At 37.1% G+C, this 21,002-nt stretch overlaps 3 protein-coding genes and 1 pseudogene across 3 annotated transcripts; 2 read left to right on the top strand and 2 right to left on the bottom strand.

The window, feature by feature from the left end:
* Positions 1-10,020: 10,020 nt before the first annotated feature.
* On the bottom strand, positions 10,021-12,065 carry LOC127807158 (tetrahydroberberine oxidase-like). The gene has a single exon (XM_052344817.1). The coding sequence runs from the start codon at positions 11,848-11,850 to the stop codon at positions 10,240-10,242; it is 1,611 nt and encodes a 536-aa protein (XP_052200777.1). The 5' UTR covers positions 11,851-12,065; the 3' UTR covers positions 10,021-10,239.
* A 1,259-nt stretch (positions 12,066-13,324) lies between these two features.
* On the top strand, positions 13,325-15,920 carry LOC127808405 (berberine bridge enzyme-like 21). Its single transcript, XM_052346933.1, has one exon. The coding sequence runs from the start codon at positions 13,933-13,935 to the stop codon at positions 15,589-15,591; it is 1,659 nt and encodes a 552-aa protein (XP_052202893.1). The 5' UTR covers positions 13,325-13,932; the 3' UTR covers positions 15,592-15,920.
* Positions 15,921-15,998: 78 nt separating this feature from the next.
* On the bottom strand, positions 15,999-16,676 carry LOC127808407 (berberine bridge enzyme-like 21; annotated as a pseudogene).
* An 802-nt stretch (positions 16,677-17,478) lies between these two features.
* LOC127808404 (berberine bridge enzyme-like 14) lies at positions 17,479-19,406 on the top strand. The gene has a single exon (XM_052346931.1). The coding sequence runs from the start codon at positions 17,479-17,481 to the stop codon at positions 19,135-19,137; it is 1,659 nt and encodes a 552-aa protein (XP_052202891.1). The 3' UTR covers positions 19,138-19,406.
* The last annotated feature ends 1,596 nt before the right edge of the window (positions 19,407-21,002 follow it).

Here is a 21,002-nt window from a genome sequence, read left to right as displayed (position 1 = left end):
ACAGAAAAGAAGTTGAAGTGCCTTCGATCAGATAATGAAGGCGAATACACTTCCAAGAAGTTCGATGCCTACTACAGGAGACACGACATTTGATATGAGAAGACGATCCCATGCATCCCATATCATAATGGTGTAACCGAGAGAATGAATCGGACCATTATGGAAAGAGTCAGAAGTATACTTAATATGACTAAGCTGCCAAAGCCATTCTAAGGAGAAGCAATCAAAACAGCCTACTACATAATCCACAGATCATCGTCAGCATCGCTGAATTTTGAAGTCCACGAGAAAATGTGATCTAGTAAGAACCCCTCATATTCTCACCTGAGAGTATTTGGTTGCATAACGTTTGCACATGTATCCAAGAAGCTTAGACAAAAGCTTGATGCAAGGACAACCCCATGTATCTTTATAGGCTATGAAATGAGGAATTCAGATATAAGTTATGGGATTCAAAGGAGAAGAATGTGATCAAAAGCAAGGACGTAGTGTTCCATGAAAGCCAGACGATAAAAGATATTGAAAAGCCCACAATGTCTTGGAATCCAGATTCTAGTACCTATGAAGATATTTCAAGACCAACACCAACACAATTTGTCACAGATGACGATTTGGTTTCGAGGAAATGCCAGAAGTAGAAGAGAAGGAAGAAGCAGAGGGTGTTGAGTAAGGGGAGACACAACCCCCTTCACCAGAAGCTGTTGGACCATCACAAGGATCAGATGATGGTGAACCTCCTAACCTAGAAGTTTGTAGATCAGAACGAGGTTGGATTCGTCGTTGAGATATCCAGAATCTAAGTACATTCTGCTTACTGAAGATGGGGAACCAAAAGGTTTTGAGGTTTCAGGTAAGAACCTCATTTGCAAGCTAAAGAAGAGCTTGTATGGTCTGAAGCAAGTACCAAGGCAATGGTATGTACCAGACTAGATATTGCTCACGCAGTAGGTATAGTAAGCCATTTTCTCTCTAACCCTGGAAATGAACATTGGGAGGCAGTCAAATGGATTCCTAGGTACTTAAAAGGTATGTCGAAAACATGTCTTTATTATTGGGAAGCTGATCCAATCTTGGAAGTTCCTGTACAAAGCACATTGATATTCGGTATCATTAGATAAGCGAAGTGATGGATCAACAACTATTGAGACTAGTGAAGATCCATACAAAGGAGAATCCAACTGACATGTTAACAAAGCTAGAGTTCTGCAGAGACATAGTTGAGATGCTTGGCAGATAACAATTGGTCCAGATGTGACTAGAGGAGGAGAATTGAAGATATTTAACCACATGTTCTTTAGATTGTTAGGCTCTTTGGCATGTTAGGGAATTAGGCAACCTTAACTTGTTAGGGAGTTAGGCATCCTTTGCATGTTAGGCAAGGTGCTAACCTTGTTGACTATGCCCACCACCATCTCCCTATATATAACCCTTGTTCTCTTCTTGTATATTATCCCCAGTTTAAGAGGAATCCCCAATTAGAGGATATGAATCCCATGTAAGAGGATAGATCCCAATTTTAAGAGGATCTGAAAGGATTCAGAGAGTGAGAAAGTTGTGTTGAGAGTTTTCGTACACAGAGAGATTCTGATTGTAATTTCTACTGTAGAATTTATTCAGTGAGTAATAGATTCGGTTTCTCTCATTTTATCTCTTTTATCATTGTTATTGATTCTCTGGATTTCCCAACACAATGAGTCCCATACTACTACTACTACTACTACTACTTCACTTACTAATATGGTCGAAGAAATGCTATTGTTACTCCTAGGGTATAAGTCAAATGACAGACAAGTGATACGTTAGGATTAATACCAGTAAGTCATGAGTTCGATACTTGACTTAAGCAAAAGTCAAAAGTCCGCTTGTGATTTATCTCTTCTACCAAAATCAAGAGCACGAACGGCCAGAGATCATACAAGAACGGAATCTCAAAAAATGCTATTGTTAACAAATAAATAAATAGTGATTACTAGGTAACAATAAAAAAATATAATCAATAATGCAACCCGTGAAGCCAAAACATCAGTTGAGTTGACATAAGGTATTTGTATGCATATTCTTCACTACATTGTGAGATCTTTGCTTCACCTAACAATTAATTTCCTTTATTGAGGTAAGAACCGACGAACGAATTATATAACAAATTGTAAATCTACCTATATATCAGTTTGACATCTGAAGTTGCTACTGCTGCTGCTAAGTCTTCTTCTTTCTTAAATAATCAAGGATTCGTTAGCAGATGAAAGGCAACAAATTAAAGCAATGTTTTTCACAGTATATTAATAATTCAATTAATACAATTAGTTAGTAGCTAGCCTGTAAGTTAACTCTTAAGTTAATCTTTAGTCTATGCATAGAAGTAATAATACATGTTGTGCCCCATAGGCAAAAATTAATTAAAAAACCAAAAAAAATTATCTTAGACTAAAAACGTGTAAATTTTCTTTTAATTGAACAACCTTGTGTAACTCGCAAATTAGATAACTCTGACATTTACAAATTCCCTCGAGAGTTCCATAAAAAAAGAAATAAATATTATTTATTAAAAATTTTAATTTTGATAAAATATTAAAAAAATATCATTCATTAAAAAATCTCACACCAAGGAGATTTAGAATTGCTTCATTTTCCTTTTACATAAACAAGACTTCATTCTAGAAAAATATAAATTTTTTATACCGGTAAAAATTTTATTCTATAATTTTTAGCATTATCAGCGTTTGATTTAAGTATTAGAATTTTTTTTACGTTCTTTTATTATTTATTTATTTTTTTGTAATCTTGGACAGCATTAAGCTTCAGGCTGAAGATTCCAAGATAATGTCAAGTTTTAGGACGAAAGTTTCAAGCTATCATCAAGTCTTGGGACGGAGATTTTAAGACAAAACCTGGGGACCATATCAAATATGAAGATGCAAAAATCTCGAGTGAACGATAATTTAAGTAATATAAAATTTTCGGACAGAGAAAGTCTTAAATCAATGGCAATCACAAAGGATTTGACAAGGGCATTTTCATATGAAAAAATTATTTTATTGTACGTGCATACTTCACGAGATATTTAAATGTGTCTAAAACTGACTTGACAAGGGCATTTTCATGTGGCAAATTCAGTTGATTGTAGGTACCATGCTTCACGAGACATTTAAATGTGTCTAGAACTTGACAACAAAGTTAAGAAAAATCAAAGCAAGAATGATGATGAGAAAGGACAATTATTACACCCCTATTAAACCTGAATAGAGGTGTTTTGAAAAGAGATAAGCAGAATCTTGGAAGGGCATCGATGGAAGATGAGGCATCAAGAAAGACGGATCATCAAATATAATCATATGTAAGCAGATTGACCAATTATCAGGACGACATTTGGTGTCAGCCTTGGCCTTCCCCAATTAATTACTAAATTGAATCAGTCACGGAGGAAGATGCCTTTGATATTTGATAGTGGGTGCTCTCAGTAGTGGGGTTTGTCTTCCATTATTATTGCACACAAGCATATATATATATATATATATATATATACGTAAGAGGTTATAATACATATAGCCCGCGCGCGAATAAAGCTGATGATGATCAGATTCTGAAAGTAGGTGAAGCTTTTTACCTACAACCATGGACAGAAGCGCTAACTGTATCTATCTCTAAGTGTGTGACACACAATATTCTTCCATCAGAATGAAAGAACAAATAACTGGAACTAGTAATTAATGACATGATTGTGCTAGTTTCTTCAAGTATTATGCATTCTTGTACACCCCGACAGATTAAGCGTTATCGATGTATATTTTTAAGGTACAAGTTAAGTGATTAAATTATGATAAATTAGAATTAATATTATTAGGTCATGGATTTGATTCTTTATTTTACGTAATGAGACAAAATCTCCACTTACGATTTATCTTTTTTGTCAAAATTGAAGGCACAAGTGATAGATGATCATACAAGGATGATAATCTCAAAATACGTTAAAATAACGAAAATGTCTCTCATTCATTTATAAAATTATTTTCTATGAAACATGAAAACAGTTTAGAGACGTCGTTTAAGCATTTTCATTTCTCGTTTCAAAAACGTGAAAAAAGGTTCGAAACATTTTTCAAGTCATTTCCGTAATAAGTGAAAAGTTTTGGGTCGATTAGTAAAATCTATAAATTTGTTGAAATTGCGTTTCAAGAGATTACCTCCCACCTCATGCACGAATCCCATCGATCAACTCATTCTTCCCTCCTCCTCCTTCTCATCTTCTTCTAGTGCTCTAAATCCCAAACCTGAAGTCCTCTCTTGTTGCTTCTTTGTAGTCGTCGTTGTGCCCTCTTTCGATTTCAGTTGTCGTTCCCTTGCTCTCTTACTTCTAGGTCCTTCACTTATGATTCCATTTCGTTGGTTGAAGATCGCCCCTTGATTAGTCATGAATCCAGAAGATCGAGTCGTCGTCGTCGTGCCTTCTTCCCTTGTCGCCAATCATTTCCTCTCCTCTCGCTGTTGGTCATTCCCTTTCCCCCCATCGCCAGTCGTTTCCACTCTAAGTAACCATCTTCTCTCTCTCTTTGTTAGCTTAGACTTCTAAATGCTACATTAACTTTCCTATGTTTGTGATTATTATAGAAACATTTTTGAATTAGATTGTGCACAAGTGCTGATTTGATGTTTGGCTTGGCATGTAAGAGAGAGACTCCTTTATGTTTATGCACACATCTATATATATGAACTAAGATATGTATGTATGTAGGAATTTGCAGCTAGAACATATATGAAATAAATAATCTTTATACTATATTCTTGGACAATTATAGTTGAAGCTTCTTAATTTGTTGGCTATATAATATCCTATAAAAGGGTAATGTCTTAAGAGTTAATAGAGTTTTTGTAGCCAGTATTATGTTACTGCTGGTTTTCTTTTGATTCCTTCAAGAAAACACTACTACTAATGGATTAATCCTCTTCTGGTTTTGTAACAAGGCTAGGCAGTATCATGATATTTGTTAGCCAAATCAATTAAATACTCAAATAATTAGGACATAAAGTAATAAATACATATTAAATATTTTGTCATTCTTACATTCGTATTCCTTCCTCTCTAAGTTAATGTGTTTGTATTCTCTATCTCTAAACTATGTATTTAAATTTTTTATAAATTTTAATATGTTTGATTTTATTATTTAAATTTACTATTTGTTTTCAATTATTAAATCATGTAAGAATGATAAAATTTTATAAATATATTGTTGATGGTTGTTTGAATACATTATGGATTCAATATTTATGTTTGTTTGTATTATATTTGAACTATTTTTTATAATTTTTTATATTAAAAATTATATTTATAAAAAACTCCTATATTTTATAAATTTACAGTTTACTCAGCATTTTTATTTTTTACCCTTTTGAAAAAATAAAATATCATTTTTTCATTTCCATTTCGTATCAGAAACATTTTTCATTTCGATTTCCATTTCCGTGCAACCTAAATTATTTTTCATTCCCTTCTTATAGTCGCCTTCTCTCTCATTTCACTCTCTTTCTCATGGCTACTTTTGTAACCACTTTTCTTTCATTGTCTTTACCTCGCCATCTCACCTCACACCAACTATCCCTTGCATTCTCCCTCTTTATCGTGGATTAGAGAAATTTTTGAGTGATTAGAGAGATTTTTGATTGATCAAGGGTGTCTCTCAAAGAAATTCTTAAATGATGAGTCTAAAAGAATAAATTGAATTTACCTCAACCTTGGATGCCAATAATTAATCTGAATCGAGTCCACTTCAAATTAGTGGCTACAGTTCGGCTTTTCTCGGTACATGTGAGGCTCTCAAGTGAAACTTATGATGACTTTAGATTGACTTCTCTTGATATATGTGACACTTGGTAGTTATTGAACTTACAATGGTAACAAAATAATTTGTCTCCTTAAATTATCCCTCATCATGCTGCTGTATATATTTTTTTTAATTAATTTTCTGGATGTTCTTCTTCATTGCTCCCATGTTGTTGTCAATAATCATCTGATTAATCAATGGTGATGATCCATCCATAAAAAAATGGAAACAACAGCTGGGCTTAATGGCATAATATTCCTTATCCACTACTTAGCTAGCAAACAATAAGGTTGGTTGACGGTATGTCCACAATATCTCTTAATAATTGGTTGGGTTAGATAATTGCAGATTCCGGGCCACTGGGAACAAACAACTTGTCAAGTAAGATCACACACACTAACCCCTATAGCATATAGTTCAAATGTTACGTTGGAGTTAGTACTAATACGTTAGTCACGAGTTGGATATTTAATTTAGACAATTACTAAACACTCTACAATTTATCTCCTTTATTAAAATCGAGAACACGAACAATAAGGGATAGCCAAAAAACAATAATCTCAACATCACTGACACACGCTATTATTAAACCCATTTAACCACAAAGAAGCTCATCCAGCTATTAGTGAACTTGTTAAAATAATCTGCCCTGAGCCTATTGATTGCATCAATGGCAGTAAAATTTCTGTTGTTTCTCGAATTAATTATACAAACTTTAATTTCATTAAATTGAAAACTCAATTATATAAATTTCACTTCTCTAATTATCTTTATCCACAACTATCTTTATCTTTACATGTACATATAAATTAAAAAAAAAACTTCATGATTGTTAAGTTGTTCACATTTTTTTTATTTATGTATATATATAAATTTTATAAATATTATTGTCACGTCAGTATTGACACACGCTTTCTAAATTAATTTTAAATATTAGATAAACTTACATTTAATTGAATCAATAGAGATATAATTATCAAAATTAAAATGATTAGATAAAATCGTAAGTTTAAAAAAAAATTGTTATTTACTCTTTTTTTGTAAAAAAAAATATGAAAACTAAGTGTAGTTGATTTTTATGGTTTTAGTCTTTAGACCAAAGGAAAAAAAAATCTTTTTAATTTTTAAAACAATTGAAGAGATATTCTCTATTATTATGGGTATAAAAGCATAAACTTCTTAACAAATAAGGACTAACGATTCTTTTATAATTTTTTATTATTTAATACGTTATGAAATATAATAAATTTACTATATACTCTCTAAATTTTTATTTTTTGTCAAATTATTCTCTGAATTTCTTAAACTTATTTAACAAAAAAATAAAAGTTCAGGAAATGTGTGTGCCAAAAGACTCAAAATTCAAGAATGTCTGGATCAAATACTTAAAGTTTACACAGCGTACGATTAATTAATTTAATTAATTTAATTTAAAATTCATAAATAAAAGATACGGATACGGATATATATATATATATATTTTGTGTTCAGTCTCTTGCTGTTTCAAGATATATATATATTTTGTGTTCAGTCTCTTGCTGTTTCAAGATACGGATATATATCTATTTATATATATATTGTGTTACTGTTCTTAATTGTGGGAGATACACTGTTATTGCTGTGGAAATACTCTATAGAGACAATTGTGTACACCGCCCCTGTTCTATATTTCTCCAAGATATAATGGGGGAGCTTGATAACTCTGAAGAGCTAGAATCTGAAGCAAGCTTACCGTCTCGGAGGTACACTTTCTCGCTCTCAATGTTGCCTTCAAATTGATGATTTTCCACTAGGTAGATTGAACATAGCGAATGCTAGTAAAATTGCTTAAATGTTTGGGTAGATTTTACGATTATAGTTGGATGCTGTGATTTGTTTGAAAATTAGAGTGCAAATCAATGTCGAAATCTTGACTGGTTTCAAGTTAAGAAGCGAGGGTTTGGTAGAGTCAACAAATAAGGATTTAAAAGAAGAAGATGATGATCAGAAGGGTTGGGTTGTAGCCATTGAAGATAAGCTGGCATTTTGCTAATGATGTTGATGGGACCAGTATTAATTAAGGCGAGTATGATGAATCCGATGAGCGGCAAAGAGGATGCTATGTGGTCAATGGCATTGCATTAACGGTGCGTTTGGGAGGGGGATGGAATGGAAATAGATGGAACAGCGTTGTATTCGACAGACTATAGTAATAGAATGGAATTTCCATCCAAAGCCCTATTTTTTCTCTCCTCTAGATGGGGGAGAATGGATGGAAGAGCTTGTCATTTCTGTTTCAGGGTTCTCGTGGTTTCAAAATAAGCAGGAAAATTATCACTAAAGCAAAATAAGGCCAAACTAAAGCAATGGAATAGGAAAACTTTTGTGCACTGTGAAGTTAAAATATGGCAATTGATGAAGGAAATTGATAAAATTCAGCAAAGGGACAACTCAGAGGAGTGAAGAAGGTTAGAGAAGAATGCACAACTACCGAGAGTATATTGAATTAGTCTATTTGTTACTTCAAGAAGCTTTTATCCACTTCTAAACTTGAGAAACCAGAGACAATGGATTGTATAACTTTATGATACTGGTGAAGGAAGTTGTTTGCAAGTTACTAACTGAAGAAGAAATAAGGAACACTGTGACAGTGTCCCTCTGAAGGGTCGTAGTCTAGATGGATTGTCTCCATATTCTAAAAGCATTTTGGAAAATAATTGGGGATGACTCATGCTGCAGGATCAAGGCTTTCTTCACTAATGGTTTCCTTTTAAAAGAGAGAAGCCCAAAGCTTTTCAAATTGATTCCTAAGTCACTCAAGACCTGCAAAGTGGCCGTTTTAAACCTATTAGGTTTTGTAATGTCTCTTACAAGGTCGTTTCTGTGCATTACTGCACTTTATGCTGGGGACAACCCATAGGATAAAACTTTGTTGGAAGGTTTTATTGCTCCTAACCAAGGAGGTTTTCTGCCAGGATAGCCTGCCTACTGGGGACCACTTGGTGCTTGTCCAGGAAATTGTGTTGTTCCAGGAAGGCCGACTGGGGAAAACTTGGTACTTATACAGAAAATTGAGACGGCAGTGATGTGGAGCACTTGGTATAACAGTGAAACAAATATAATGAGCTAATTGTTGGTGGAAATTGTTAGTGGAACTTAGAGATCCTACACAAGTCTTTGAGTAGGAATCAACGGGACATACAGCAGAAGTTTCTTCACACGTAGAACTGGATTTACAGCAACAGTAAAGGGTTTTCTAGTAGTTCTTCTTATCTGCATATTATAGAAAATGGTATTCATGTAACCCGTGTTTTTTTGTGAAGAAGAGGAAACGGCACTCCTTTTTTTTGTTATGCATCTAACAGTTACAGCAACGGGGTTTAGTGATTGGGGATTGCTTGTGGATATGGAGAGTGAAGACAATACAAAGCTAGATCTACTTTCTTAAGAAGCCTCAACTGTAAGGCTTGAAGAAGATGAAATGCCAAGGCATTCTCTTAGTCTATGGGGCTATAGCTATACTAATGGATAAAATTTGGAAATGAAGAAATTTAGCAAGATAGCAGGACCTTTTGACATACAAGGGTTGATGTTGGGCATAAAGTCAACTTGGTATACTCATAAGGAGCTAATGAAGGAAAGGGGTAAGGGAGTTACGAACAGAAACTTGGCTCCATTTAGGCTACCTTGGACAAGTCATGAAAGAAATTTCTTAAAGATTAATGTTGATGCTGCTTCATTTAATGGACATGAGTGGAGGAATCATTGTGAGGGTTCATCAAGGTCAAGAGATGAAAGCCAGAGCATGGATAGGTGTAGCAGAAAACGCTTTGGCACCTGAGTCACTTTTAGTTAGAACAACTAGGGAGTGGGCTTTGATGCATAATTGGACACAAGTAATCTTGGAAATTGATTCACTTGTGGGCAGAGAAAGTGAAGAGATTTTCATTGGCCAGGTCAAGCTCTTTGCTGGACATAAGGGGTTGCTGAGAGTACAGGGCTGTTGGATTTTGGCCTTTGCTCCCAGAGAAAGCCAGAGAAAGTGATGCTGTAGTTCATGAATTGGCAAAATGAGTGATGAGTACGGCCTCTAGAGGTTGTTTTTTTTTTTTTTCAGGAACTTCCAAAATGTAGTAAAAGAAAAGCTGTGATTAGGATTTGACAAGTCTTTTTGATAAAAAAAAACTAGATTTTTAAATCTTAAGTTATCATTTATTAAGCAATTAGCAGAGTTGTGTTTGATGTTACAATTGCAGTAACTCTCTAACTAGACTGGTTTGAAAGCAAACTTAAAATGTCATTGCAGTCATATGGATAAACAAAGTATAAATTGTAGCAGTTGTACGAAGTATGCCATAGGCAAAGCTCCATAATCTGAATAGACTGAAAAAAAAAAAAAAACGGAAGTGGCAAAACCCTAGTATCTGTAAATGGAAGGTTGGGTCTAGTTTCCTTTCCCTCGTGGCATAAAGATTGGGATACTTTGCTCGTTTCTAAAGAAGTTACTGGGATCGACTCTGGTCTTTACATGTACAAGTCTCTTGAAGTTAGTCTTGAAATACTTCAATCCCCAAACACTTGCCTGTGCATAGCTTGTATTTCCATTGTTGCTGTTGATTCCCAGGTCAAGATCCCTATAATTCAGATAGGCAGCCCTCGGAGACTTTGAAACATAAGGAGTCATATAAGAATAAAGCCTTCTAATCCATTTCATATGCTTCCCTGTTTCCTCTTCTTCTTCCCAAGTAGTCGTGTACTGAATTCCAAACATGTTTCCTCTTCTATGGGGGAAAGGAATCTCAGATTCTGGAATCTTGCTCATCTTTCCTCCATAAGGTGTCAAGATCATTACTGCAGCCTCATCTTCAAGAACGATCTTCCATAGCCCTTCCCACCCGGTTTGTGAAATTGGTTCCTTCACGTAGTCTGATTTTGCCTTGTAAAAGCTCTTCCATGTTTGAGTTCTGTTCAGCAGAATATCATATGATTCGTCGCTTGAGTAGCCAGCATAGTAAAGTACAGATCCAATCCAACTCATCTCAGTGCAGTTGTCTCGCTCCACGCCCAGCTCCGGGAATCCCTCCTCCATCAGAGTTAAGAGTTTGTCAACCCCACCGAGAAACAAAGCCCCGAATGAAACAACGACTGTCTTGTTTGAATTTTCAGTTGCATCAAGAACTCCTATGACGACGTGGAGAAAGAGCTCTTCCTGGAGTTTGTCTGCTACAGTCTGCCACTTTTGGAGAAGCTTGGTGGCGCCTTGTTCCAAGGTCCTCGTTACTTCAAAAATGGTGACCGTTGATGGAACAGGAACCAGCTTTACCTTCCAAGCAAAGATGACTCCGAAGCTTGCTCCTCCTCCCCCTCTAATGGCCCAAAAGAGATCTTCCCCCATTGATCTTCTATCAAGAATTCTGCCATTGACATCAACTATCAGGGCATCCACGATGTTATCGGCAGCAAGGCCGAATTTTCTGAATATGGTACCGAATCCACCGCCACTGAAGTGCCCGCCAACACCCACTGTGGGACAAGTACCGGCTGGGAAGCCAAGACTCTTGCTCTTCTCTGCAATTTGGTGGTATAATTCTCCCACGGTTGCACCAGATTCAACCCAGGCATTGTGGTTTTTCACATCTACTCTTATAGACCGAAGGTTGTGTAGATCAAGCGTAACGAATGGAGCATGAGAAACATAAGAGAGGCCCTCATAGTCATGGCCGCCACTTCGGGTTCGTAAATTGAAGCCGTTTTCTCTGGAGCAAATGACGGCAGCTTGAATGTGGGATTTATGCTTTGGCGTGACAATAACTTGGGGTTTGGGGGTAGAAGATGTCAAGAACCTGAGGTTATGAGCCGAAAATTGCAAGATGGAGGTGTAGGACGAGCTGTTTTTGGTGAATATTACATTGGAATTGGATGTGGAAAGAAGACCTGTCGTGCGTTGAAAGCATTTGAGAAAGTGTTGGGGACTTGAATTGGAAGCTGCCACCGAAAATGAGATGCAAAACAAGGAGGTTAATTTGAGGAGCACAAAGACCATTGAGCTCGCCATGTCTTCTCTCAGAACTCGCAGACTTCAATTGACATAAAATGGGCATGCAGGTCAGTTATTTATTAACAATTCGGCTTCTTTTGTGTTTGTTTTTTTCAATAATGGGAAATTTGTGTGGAGAAGATTTCGAGATGACTTGGTTTGATTGACTGAAAATTGGAAGTGTCAACAGCAGGATTAGGTAATTCAAGAAAAGTCATATCCATAACATTAACAGCTAGATTGATCTGGATGAATACGCCTCTCGCAGCAGTGACATTGAATTTGCATATCCCATTCAGATGCTTCCTGTGGAGCTAGATAGGAACTGTCAATGAAGACGGATACAGATACGTATAAATAAATCAATTTTTTCTTTATTTAATTCCTGTTAAATATTTTAATTCCAAAGTGCAAACATAGGATTAGGTGGAGGACCAGACCATGTTTAGAAAAGAAAAAAGTTAGTCTTCATGACCTCATCATCTCTAGAATTTTTTTTTTTCCAAATTTGTGAGCCACTCTTTCTCGTTGATTTTTCATCTAACCTGTTTCCCTTTTTTTATTTATTTAATTGAATTTTAAAACCAACTTTTAACAACTCAAAAACAAAAAAAAACCCTAATCCGTGGCTAAGATGTATTTTAAAATTTAAACAAAAACGAAAGTGATGTTACACCCCTCGTAATTTCAATTATCAAGAAAGAAGATGCCAAATGCACTCACATCACGCCTCGTTGGGACAATGCGGAGAATCATTCATTCTGCTTCCTCATAGATAAAATGGGTTTAATTTATTAATTCCCACCATCCATCCTAGGCATTAGACATTCTTTACGCCCCACGAAGATGAAGATGAAGATGAAGATGAAGGAAGCTTAATTAATGGCATATTTGGACAAAACGTCACTAATTCTAAGCTTAATTAATGGCATATTTGGACAAAGTGATGTTACATTGTGATACGTGCACAATTATTCAGTCAGTAAAATTTGATTTAAGTGTGTTTAGTTAAGACTTGGTCAAACTTGATGGATGTTAGTTGATTTAGTGGATATAATATTTTATTTTCTAATTTAGTGGAGTCATGTGCATGTCTATACAAGAGAGCTCTCGAATTTGTATTGATTATGTTAGTTAATAAGAATTATCTCATTCTTTCTCTTTGTCCTAGTCTGTAGTCACAAATTCTAAGTCTAAATTATTCTATCACATTGAGGGACAATGTAAGTGGGTAATCTTTTTACTTTCACTTCTAAGATTAATACTACTTAGATAATTAAAGGAAAAATATATTTATTATAATAGTGGTATCAACTTATTTGGCTAACCTGGTTTTACCAATTAACTATATCATGATATATTGGTTTAAATGATTTAAACTATACAAAATTATCTTGAAAATTTTATAAATTAACAAAAATTTAACACAATGCATTTAAAAGTTGAGATTATTACCCCATAACTAGCTTAATTAAATTTGTTATTAGTTGATTTTATGATTCTTGTATTGAATATATATTCCTAACAAAAACCAAAGCAAGAACCACTAAATGGTGGCGGAAGAGTTGGGTCAGACGTCCTTTGGCAGACGCCCGGATTGTTAGGCAATTGAGAAAGAGCTCTGAAGTTCGACTTGGACGTCTCATTTGACCGAACCTATTTTTACACGTTTGACAAATGGAATGTGGATCCCACAAGTTCAATTTTCACGTCGTACTTAAAACTTTGTAGGGCCATGAACTGGGCCGTCTTGGGCCCAGGTTAAAGGCCCAAAAAAATCTTAGTAGTTGGGTCATGGCCCAATATTAATTTACTTCACCATCCTCGCCTCATTAAGATACTCTTTTAGGGGGCTAACTAAGTAGCGTTAAAAGGACCTTTAATTCCTATGAGGAGGAGTACATTGCACTGCAGAAATGTTTAATTGCGTAACTCCACACACACTGAATAAAGCTTCCTCTTCATCCATACATCTTCACCCTCTTAATTTTTCTGCTCTTTCTTCACTAAGTGTTGCAGTAACCGCCATGGCGTTTCCATTAAACACAAACCCACCAAATTCCTTCAATCCAACCCAGCATTTCCACACCCAAAACCAACATGCCGTCACCATTTCTTCTCCTTCTCTTCTTTCTTCCACTTTCATGGGCAGCCTCGCCGGAATCCGCCTACAACTCCTTTCTCCGCTGCCTCTCTAACCACTCAACCCAATCACCGCACCGAATCTCCTCCGTCCTCTACAGCTCCGGCAACTCTTCCTTCTCCACCATCCTCCAATCACGCATCAGAAACCGCCGCTTCAACCGATCAACCACCCCGAAACCGCTCATCATTCTTACCCCGTTGCGCAAAAACCACGTCCAGGCTGCCGTGCTTTGCACCAAGAGCATTGGGACACAGCTCAGAATCCGAAGCGGCGGCCATGACTATGACGGAATCTCCTACGTCTCCGACACTCCGTTCCTAATCCTTGACCTCTTCAAGCTCCGAAATATCACCGTTGATCTGCGGAGCCAGACGGCTTGGGTTCAAGCCGGCGCCACAGTCGGCGAGCTCTACAACAAAATAGCTTCCGCCAGCGACGTGCATGGCTTTCCGGCCGGGATCTGCCCCACCATGGGCGTCGGAGGCCATTTCAGCGGCGGCGGCTACGGCAATATGCTCAGGAAATACGGGTTATCTGTGGATAACATTGTTGATGCTGAAATTGTCGATGTTAATGGCAGAATTTTGGACCGTAAGGCCATGGGCGAAGACCTGTTTTGGGCCATAAGAGGCGGCGGCGGCGCTAGTTTTGGCGTCGTATTATCGTATAAAATTAAGCTTGTCCCAGTGCCTCAAATTGTCACTGTTTTTCGGGTCGAAAAGAGTTTGGAAGAGAATGCAACCGACATTGTTTACAGATGGCAGCACGTTGCAGATAAGATCGATAATAATTTGTTCATCAGGCTTGTTCTGCAACCAGTTAAGAGAAATGGTGACAAGACTGTTAAAGCGTCGTTCATGGCGCTGTTCCTTGGCGATGCAAAGAGGCTCATGGAAGTGATGAAGAAAGGCTTCCCTGAATTGGGTTTGGTGGAAGATGATTGTGAAGAAATGAGCTGGATTGAATCTGTGCTTTACTGGGCGGGATTCGGCCGCGGGACTTCTGCCGACGTTCTGCTGGACAGAAGTCCTGAATCAGTCGAATTTCTGAAGAGAAAGTCAGATTATATTCAGTCGCCAATTCCAAGAAATGGGTTTGAAAGTATATGGAAGAAGATGATGGAATTGGGAGAAACTGGACTTGTTTTCAACCCATACGGTGGGAAAATGAGTGAAATTCCTGCAAACCAAACGCCATTTCCTCACAGAGCTGGGAATATATTCAAGATCCAGTACTCAGTAAGCTGGGAAGAGGAAGGAATTGATGCAGAAAGAAAGCATCTTGATCAGATAAGAAGTTTATACTATTTCATGGCTCCTTTTGTGTCGAAGTCCCCAAGAGGAGCATTTTTCAATTACAGAGATGTTGACATCGGGATTACACACAATGGGAAGAACAGTTACAGGGAAGGCCAAGTCTATGGTGTGAAGTATTTCAAGGGTAATTTTGAGAGATTGGTGAAGGTGAAATCAGAGGTTGATCCAGGAAACTTCTTCAGGAATGAACAGAGCATTCCAGTCTCCCATCAGAAAGGAGGAACAGAGGAAGCTAGAGACGCAGTGAGGTTGATCTGTCACTGTTTCAGCCTCTTGGTGATTGCTTTGTTTTGCTAAATTTATGATTGGTTGATTCATAGTTGACAAAATTTTGACTAAAATGTAGAATCCTTGTGGCCGTCTTCTTCTTCTTCTTCCATGCCTGTTACGCATGGCTTCTTGATTTCTTGAAGTGGTAGAAGAAAGCAAATGGTGTTACCATTGGCCGCTTGGTTTTTACAAAATGGACACTTTTGAATTTTATTGTTCTTTAAGCTGATTCAATGAAATAGGGATTAGGAATGAATGGTTTTAAGTATACTGAATTTATTCAAGACATTGTAGTTTTTTCCCTTTACTAGAGGAGAGATAACTGAGTACTTTCATTGTTGTTCTGTAATGTTTCCACGAGATATATTAGAATATTTAACATATCTTTGACAGCCCTAGAATAAATTAGAATCTTCCAATATTCTCTCACAAAATTAAGAGATTAAAATGTTAGTTACTTTGAGTTTGCATCTTAAGGTACTCAGCTGAGTAAGGGCTTTCTGAACATAATAACAAAAAAATGTCAGAAACTAAATCTTATTCAAATACACTACTGTATACCGGTAGTTAAGCTGAAATGCATGATCTCTAGCTTCCTCCCTCCATCGCCTCGCCGGGAAATGGAGGAATGCTCTGTTCAATTCTAAAGAAATTTTCTGGGTTAACCATTGTTTTCACTCTCACCAACCTTTCAAAATTGCCACTAAATTACTTCTGCCCGTACACCATTCCGTCATCGTAACTGTTCTTCCCGTTGTCGGTAACTCCGATGTCCAGATCCCTGTAGTTCAGGAAAGCTCTTCTCGGAGATTTCGACACTAATGGCGTCATGAAACTGTAAAGCGTTCTAATTTGATTCAGATACTGCTCGTCCGCTTCGATTGCTTCCTCTTTCCAATTCACAGAGTACTGGATCTTGAATATGTTCCCGGCCCGGTGAGGTACGGCGTTTGCGACGCCGGAATTTCACTCATTCTCCCGCCGTAAGGGTTGAGAACAATCCCAATCTTCTCCAGCTCAATCATCCTCTTCCAAATCGACTCCAATCCGTCCCACGAAATCGGGCTCTCCAGATAATCGGATTTTCGCTTCAGAAAGCTGACACAGGGCATCTGGCAAAGTCCCGTTTTCGAAGTCAGCCCAGTAAAGCGCCGATTCGATCCAGCTCATTTCCCGGCACCCATTCGCCATTTCCCGCCATTTGGTGGTGCATATGGACTGAAGCCGACTACCAAAGTCAGTTTACTTACCGTCCCCACACTGACTGAGGTTACATGTCAAGAGATAGAGATAGAAGACTAAAGACTCCGCTTGCTAGCTTGGATACGATTCCCAAGGAAAGCCCCCCGGGGGGGGGGGGGGGGGCGGGCGGTTGAGTCGGGTGACCTCCCCTCGTCCCTGGGTACAGGTGTAATGATGTACGTATCATCCCAAAACACGACAATGACAGCCCCAGCCCAGCCCAGCCCAGCCCTGCCCTACCTTCTGCCCAGAGATTTCCCCACACGGCAACGGCAAGGACCGCTCCGCTCGCATGGGGTGCGTACTCTTGTTACGATTGGCCATCCCAAAATTTAATTTGAAGTGCAACCCATCAACCAAGTTTCAGTCTTCTAAGCCCAGCCCAGCCCAACCCACAAACCCGATATTTTTACAGCCCGCATCTAAAACGCACCAAACGAAAACAGAACATCCGTTATCCATAGATTTCGGATTTGTGGGTCGGAGTTGGGGATTTTATACCTAGGCCGAGTCAACTCACCGAGTGGAAGATTCCGAGTGATGCTTCATCTCCAAGAAACGAAGAAGCTGAAGCTTCGCAGCCATTTCAAATTTCCGCTGCCCTTTTACGCAAACGCAGATTTGAATTTGAATGGCCGATTGAGAATTGAAAGATAGCGCACAACATCAAATATGGGAAGTCACGCAACAACAAGCAAGCACAACTATTCGCAAGATATGAGAGCTTCAATGTCTTTAATCCTTTCACTGGTTTCACTTCTTCTTCTCGATGTCGCCTCTGCAAATTCAGATCCTATCCCAGGGTCCTTTCTCCGATGTCTCTCACAGAATTCGCAGCCCAACCCACCAATCTCTTCGGTCGTCTACGCGCCGGAGAATTCTTCTTACGCCTCCGTTCTCCGATCTTACATAAGAAATCTGCGATTCGTCTCGCCGTCAACCCCGAAGCCTTTCTTCATCGTAGCCCCTACTCATGTATCGCACATTCAAGCATCAATACTATGCTGTAAAGCCAACGGCCTGCAAATCAGAATCCGAAGTGGCGGGCACGACTACGACGGACTTTCCTATGTTTCCGATTCTCCATTTGTAATCCTCGACATGTTCAATCTGCGATCAGTCAGCGTTGACTTCGAAACCGAGACGGCTTGGGTCGAATCCGGGGCCACGCTCGGAGAACTCTACTATGAAATTGCCAAGAAGAGCGGAATCCATGGCTTCCCGGCCGGAGTTTGCCCTACGGTCGGCGTCGGTGGACATTTCAGCGGCGGAGGGTACGGGAACATGATGAGAAAATATGGTTTATCAGTCGACAACATAGTCGATGCTTGGTTAGTCGACGCTAAAGGTAGAGTTCTTGACAGGGAGTCGATGGGGGAAGATCTGTTTTGGGCAATTAGAGGCGGCGGCGGCGCAAGCTTTGCAGTGATTGTTTCATGGAAAATCAAGTTGGTTCCTGTTCCAGAAAGGGTCACAGTTTTCAGGCTCCAAATGACCTTAGAACAGGGTTTAACCCGCATTGTTCATAAATGGCAACACATTGCCGAAGAGATCGACAATGACCTTTTCATTAGGATTGTGGTAATGCCATCAGGCAAGAAAGATCACAGAACAATCAAAGCCAAATTCGTGGCCTTGTTTCTCGGAAACTCAGACAGGCTTTTGGCTCTGGTAAACGAGAAATTTCCAGAATTGGGCTTACAGCGCCAAGACTGCATTGAAATGACATGGATTGAATCGGTCCTTTTCTGGTCCAACTACGCCAATGGAACATCGGTGGATGTCCTGCTCGACAGAACGCCGCAATCAGAAAAATTCCTGAAGAAGAAATCCGACTACGTACAGAATCCAATCTCCGAATCAGATCTGGAAGGAATATGGAAGAAGATGATTGAATTGAAGAAAACGGCGATGACATTCAATCCGTACGGGGGAAGAATGAGCGAGATTGAGGAGTCAGAAATTGCATTCCCGCATAGAGCAGGAAACATGTTCAAGATCCAGTATTCGGTGACTTGGAAAGAAGAAGGGGCGGAGGCGGCCGAGCGGAGCCTGAATTCGATCAGGAGGCTGTACGATTACATGTCGAATCACGTCTCGAAATCGCCGAGAGCATCGTATCTGAACTACAGAGATGTGGATTTGGGGGTGAACCAAATCGGGAACACGAGCTATTGGGAAGCCATAATATGGGGGAGAAAGTATTTCAAGAGGAATTTCGAGAGATTAGTGAAGGTGAAGACGATGGTGGATCCGGATGAGTTCTTCGTGTATGAACAGAGCGTTCCTTCGGTTGGAATTTGGAGGGATGAAGCGGCAGAGCAAATGTAGATACAAATTACAATTATATTGTTTCGTTTCATTTACTAATTGGTTTGTTTATGCTAAAATTTAGATAAAGTTTCTTACTTTCTCATACCTGCAAGCAACAGACAGGCAGTCTCGCAAGACTTGGTCAAAACTCTCTGTTTAATAGTTTTAGTTACTTTAGTGGATTCATTAGATATTCTTTTATTTTCTATCTTAGTAGAATTATATTATGTATAAGCCTATACATTTCCTGAATTTGTATTGATTAATAAGAATTATCTTCTTGTCTCTTTTAATTTTGTGATGATTACAAATTCTAAATTTAATTTCTTCTATGTGTGTATTTATATATTCATCTTCCGTTTTAATATTATTTTATTTATAAAATTATAGTGTATTTATTTTTTAAAAATTTAAATAATATCAAAATATTCTGGAAGATAATTACAGAATTCGCCAAATACAACACTAGAACAATGTGAGGTCAATTTCGTAGATATAATAATTAATAAGCCCAGCTGGCAGATGGTGCCTCCGTAATAAAGGGTATGGAGGAGAGGTGACCTAATGAGTAATGAATGCCTCCATATACAAAGACAAGCATTTGCTTTTGGACCCTAACGAAACCATTGCGTTAATTCAATCAATGGATCCATCGAAATAGGTAATTAAAATCACAATTACACCTTTATTTGTTTACTTTTAAATATTTAAAAACAAAAAGAGCGAGCTCAAGATTGATGACCATCACGATGTGAAGTGGACTTCACATTCTAATTTATTAAAGTGGTTTTTATTAATTAATATATAAGAAGAAAATATTAGATATAAGAAGTATTATAGATGTTTGTCATTTTTAACGTATTAGTTAAATTTATTTTATTTTTTTTTTCAAAAAAACACTTACGTAACCTCTTATTTGATTTTTTCCAGATAAATTTATCTAATTCTCTTTAAATAAATTTATCGGATAAAACCAAATTATCCATATACCCCTTATGGGATAATCAATGTCATTTAATATATTTTTAAATTTAAATTTATTAAGTCTTATTTTTTCAAAGTTAATTTTAAAACAACTTATTTATTTAAATTTTATAATTAATGTCATTTACTCATTTAATACATTTTTAAATTACCATATGTTTTGGAAATTTTTAAATTTTAAATTTCTCTCTATATATATTTTATTATCTAATACAAATTCCTTTAAATGTTTTTTTAAATTTTTTTATTCAATTTTATACTTTATTATCTATTATGAAAATATGTTTTGGTAATTTTTAATTATCTAAGTGAAATTATTGTAATTCCACCAATAATTATTTCTACTTTCTAAGTCTTTTTAGAATTTATTTTTGAACATTGATTTAGAAAATAAAATACTATTTTTAATTTTAATTTTAATTTTTTTACAATTCATGTTAATCATAAAATATTATTTTAATAATAAATTTATTGTTGATGTTAACATACAATTTTGAATGAATTTGATAATAGAGATATTTTGATAAAAAAAAAAATCCTTATCTTGATACTTATCATTGAGGATGGGTATGGTGCGGTGTGGGAGGTTTAGGGGCATTTAATTCGCCAAACTGCATGTGCAGTTTGGCGTTAAACCAGATTGCACGATCTGATTTGATTTGATTTGGTGCTTCCTCTACTGCCTTGTAAATTTTTAAGTGACGAAATTAATTCGTAGCTAAAAAATTTAAAATTAAAATTTAATTTTAATGTCTTTTAACGGCTGATCTCTTTTGTCGCTAAAAATTATATTTTAATTTTAGTGACGAAACTAATCTGTCGTTAAAAGATTTGTATATTAATTTTTATTTTTTTATTTTTAGAGATGGATTTTTACCATTGCTAAAAACTTTAATTAA

The sequence above is a fragment of the Diospyros lotus genome, chromosome 8 (assembly GCF_014633365.1).
Source record: "Diospyros lotus cultivar Yz01 chromosome 8, ASM1463336v1, whole genome shotgun sequence".
Taxonomy (NCBI): Eukaryota; Viridiplantae; Streptophyta; class Magnoliopsida; order Ericales; family Ebenaceae; genus Diospyros; species Diospyros lotus.
The sequence above is the reverse complement of the archived record's forward strand: the minus strand, read 5'-3'. Positions and strand labels throughout refer to the sequence as shown.

What these genes read in the sequence shown, in the direction of transcription:
- LOC127807158 (XM_052344817.1), bottom strand. Translation starts at nt 11,850, where the DNA reads ATGGCGAGCTCAATGGTCTTTGTGCTCCTCAAATTAACCTCCTTGTTT.
- LOC127808404 (XM_052346931.1), top strand. Translation starts at nt 17,479, where the DNA reads ATGGGAAGTCACGCAACAACAAGCAAGCACAACTATTCGCAAGATATG.
- LOC127808405 (XM_052346933.1), top strand. Translation starts at nt 13,933, where the DNA reads ATGCCGTCACCATTTCTTCTCCTTCTCTTCTTTCTTCCACTTTCATGG.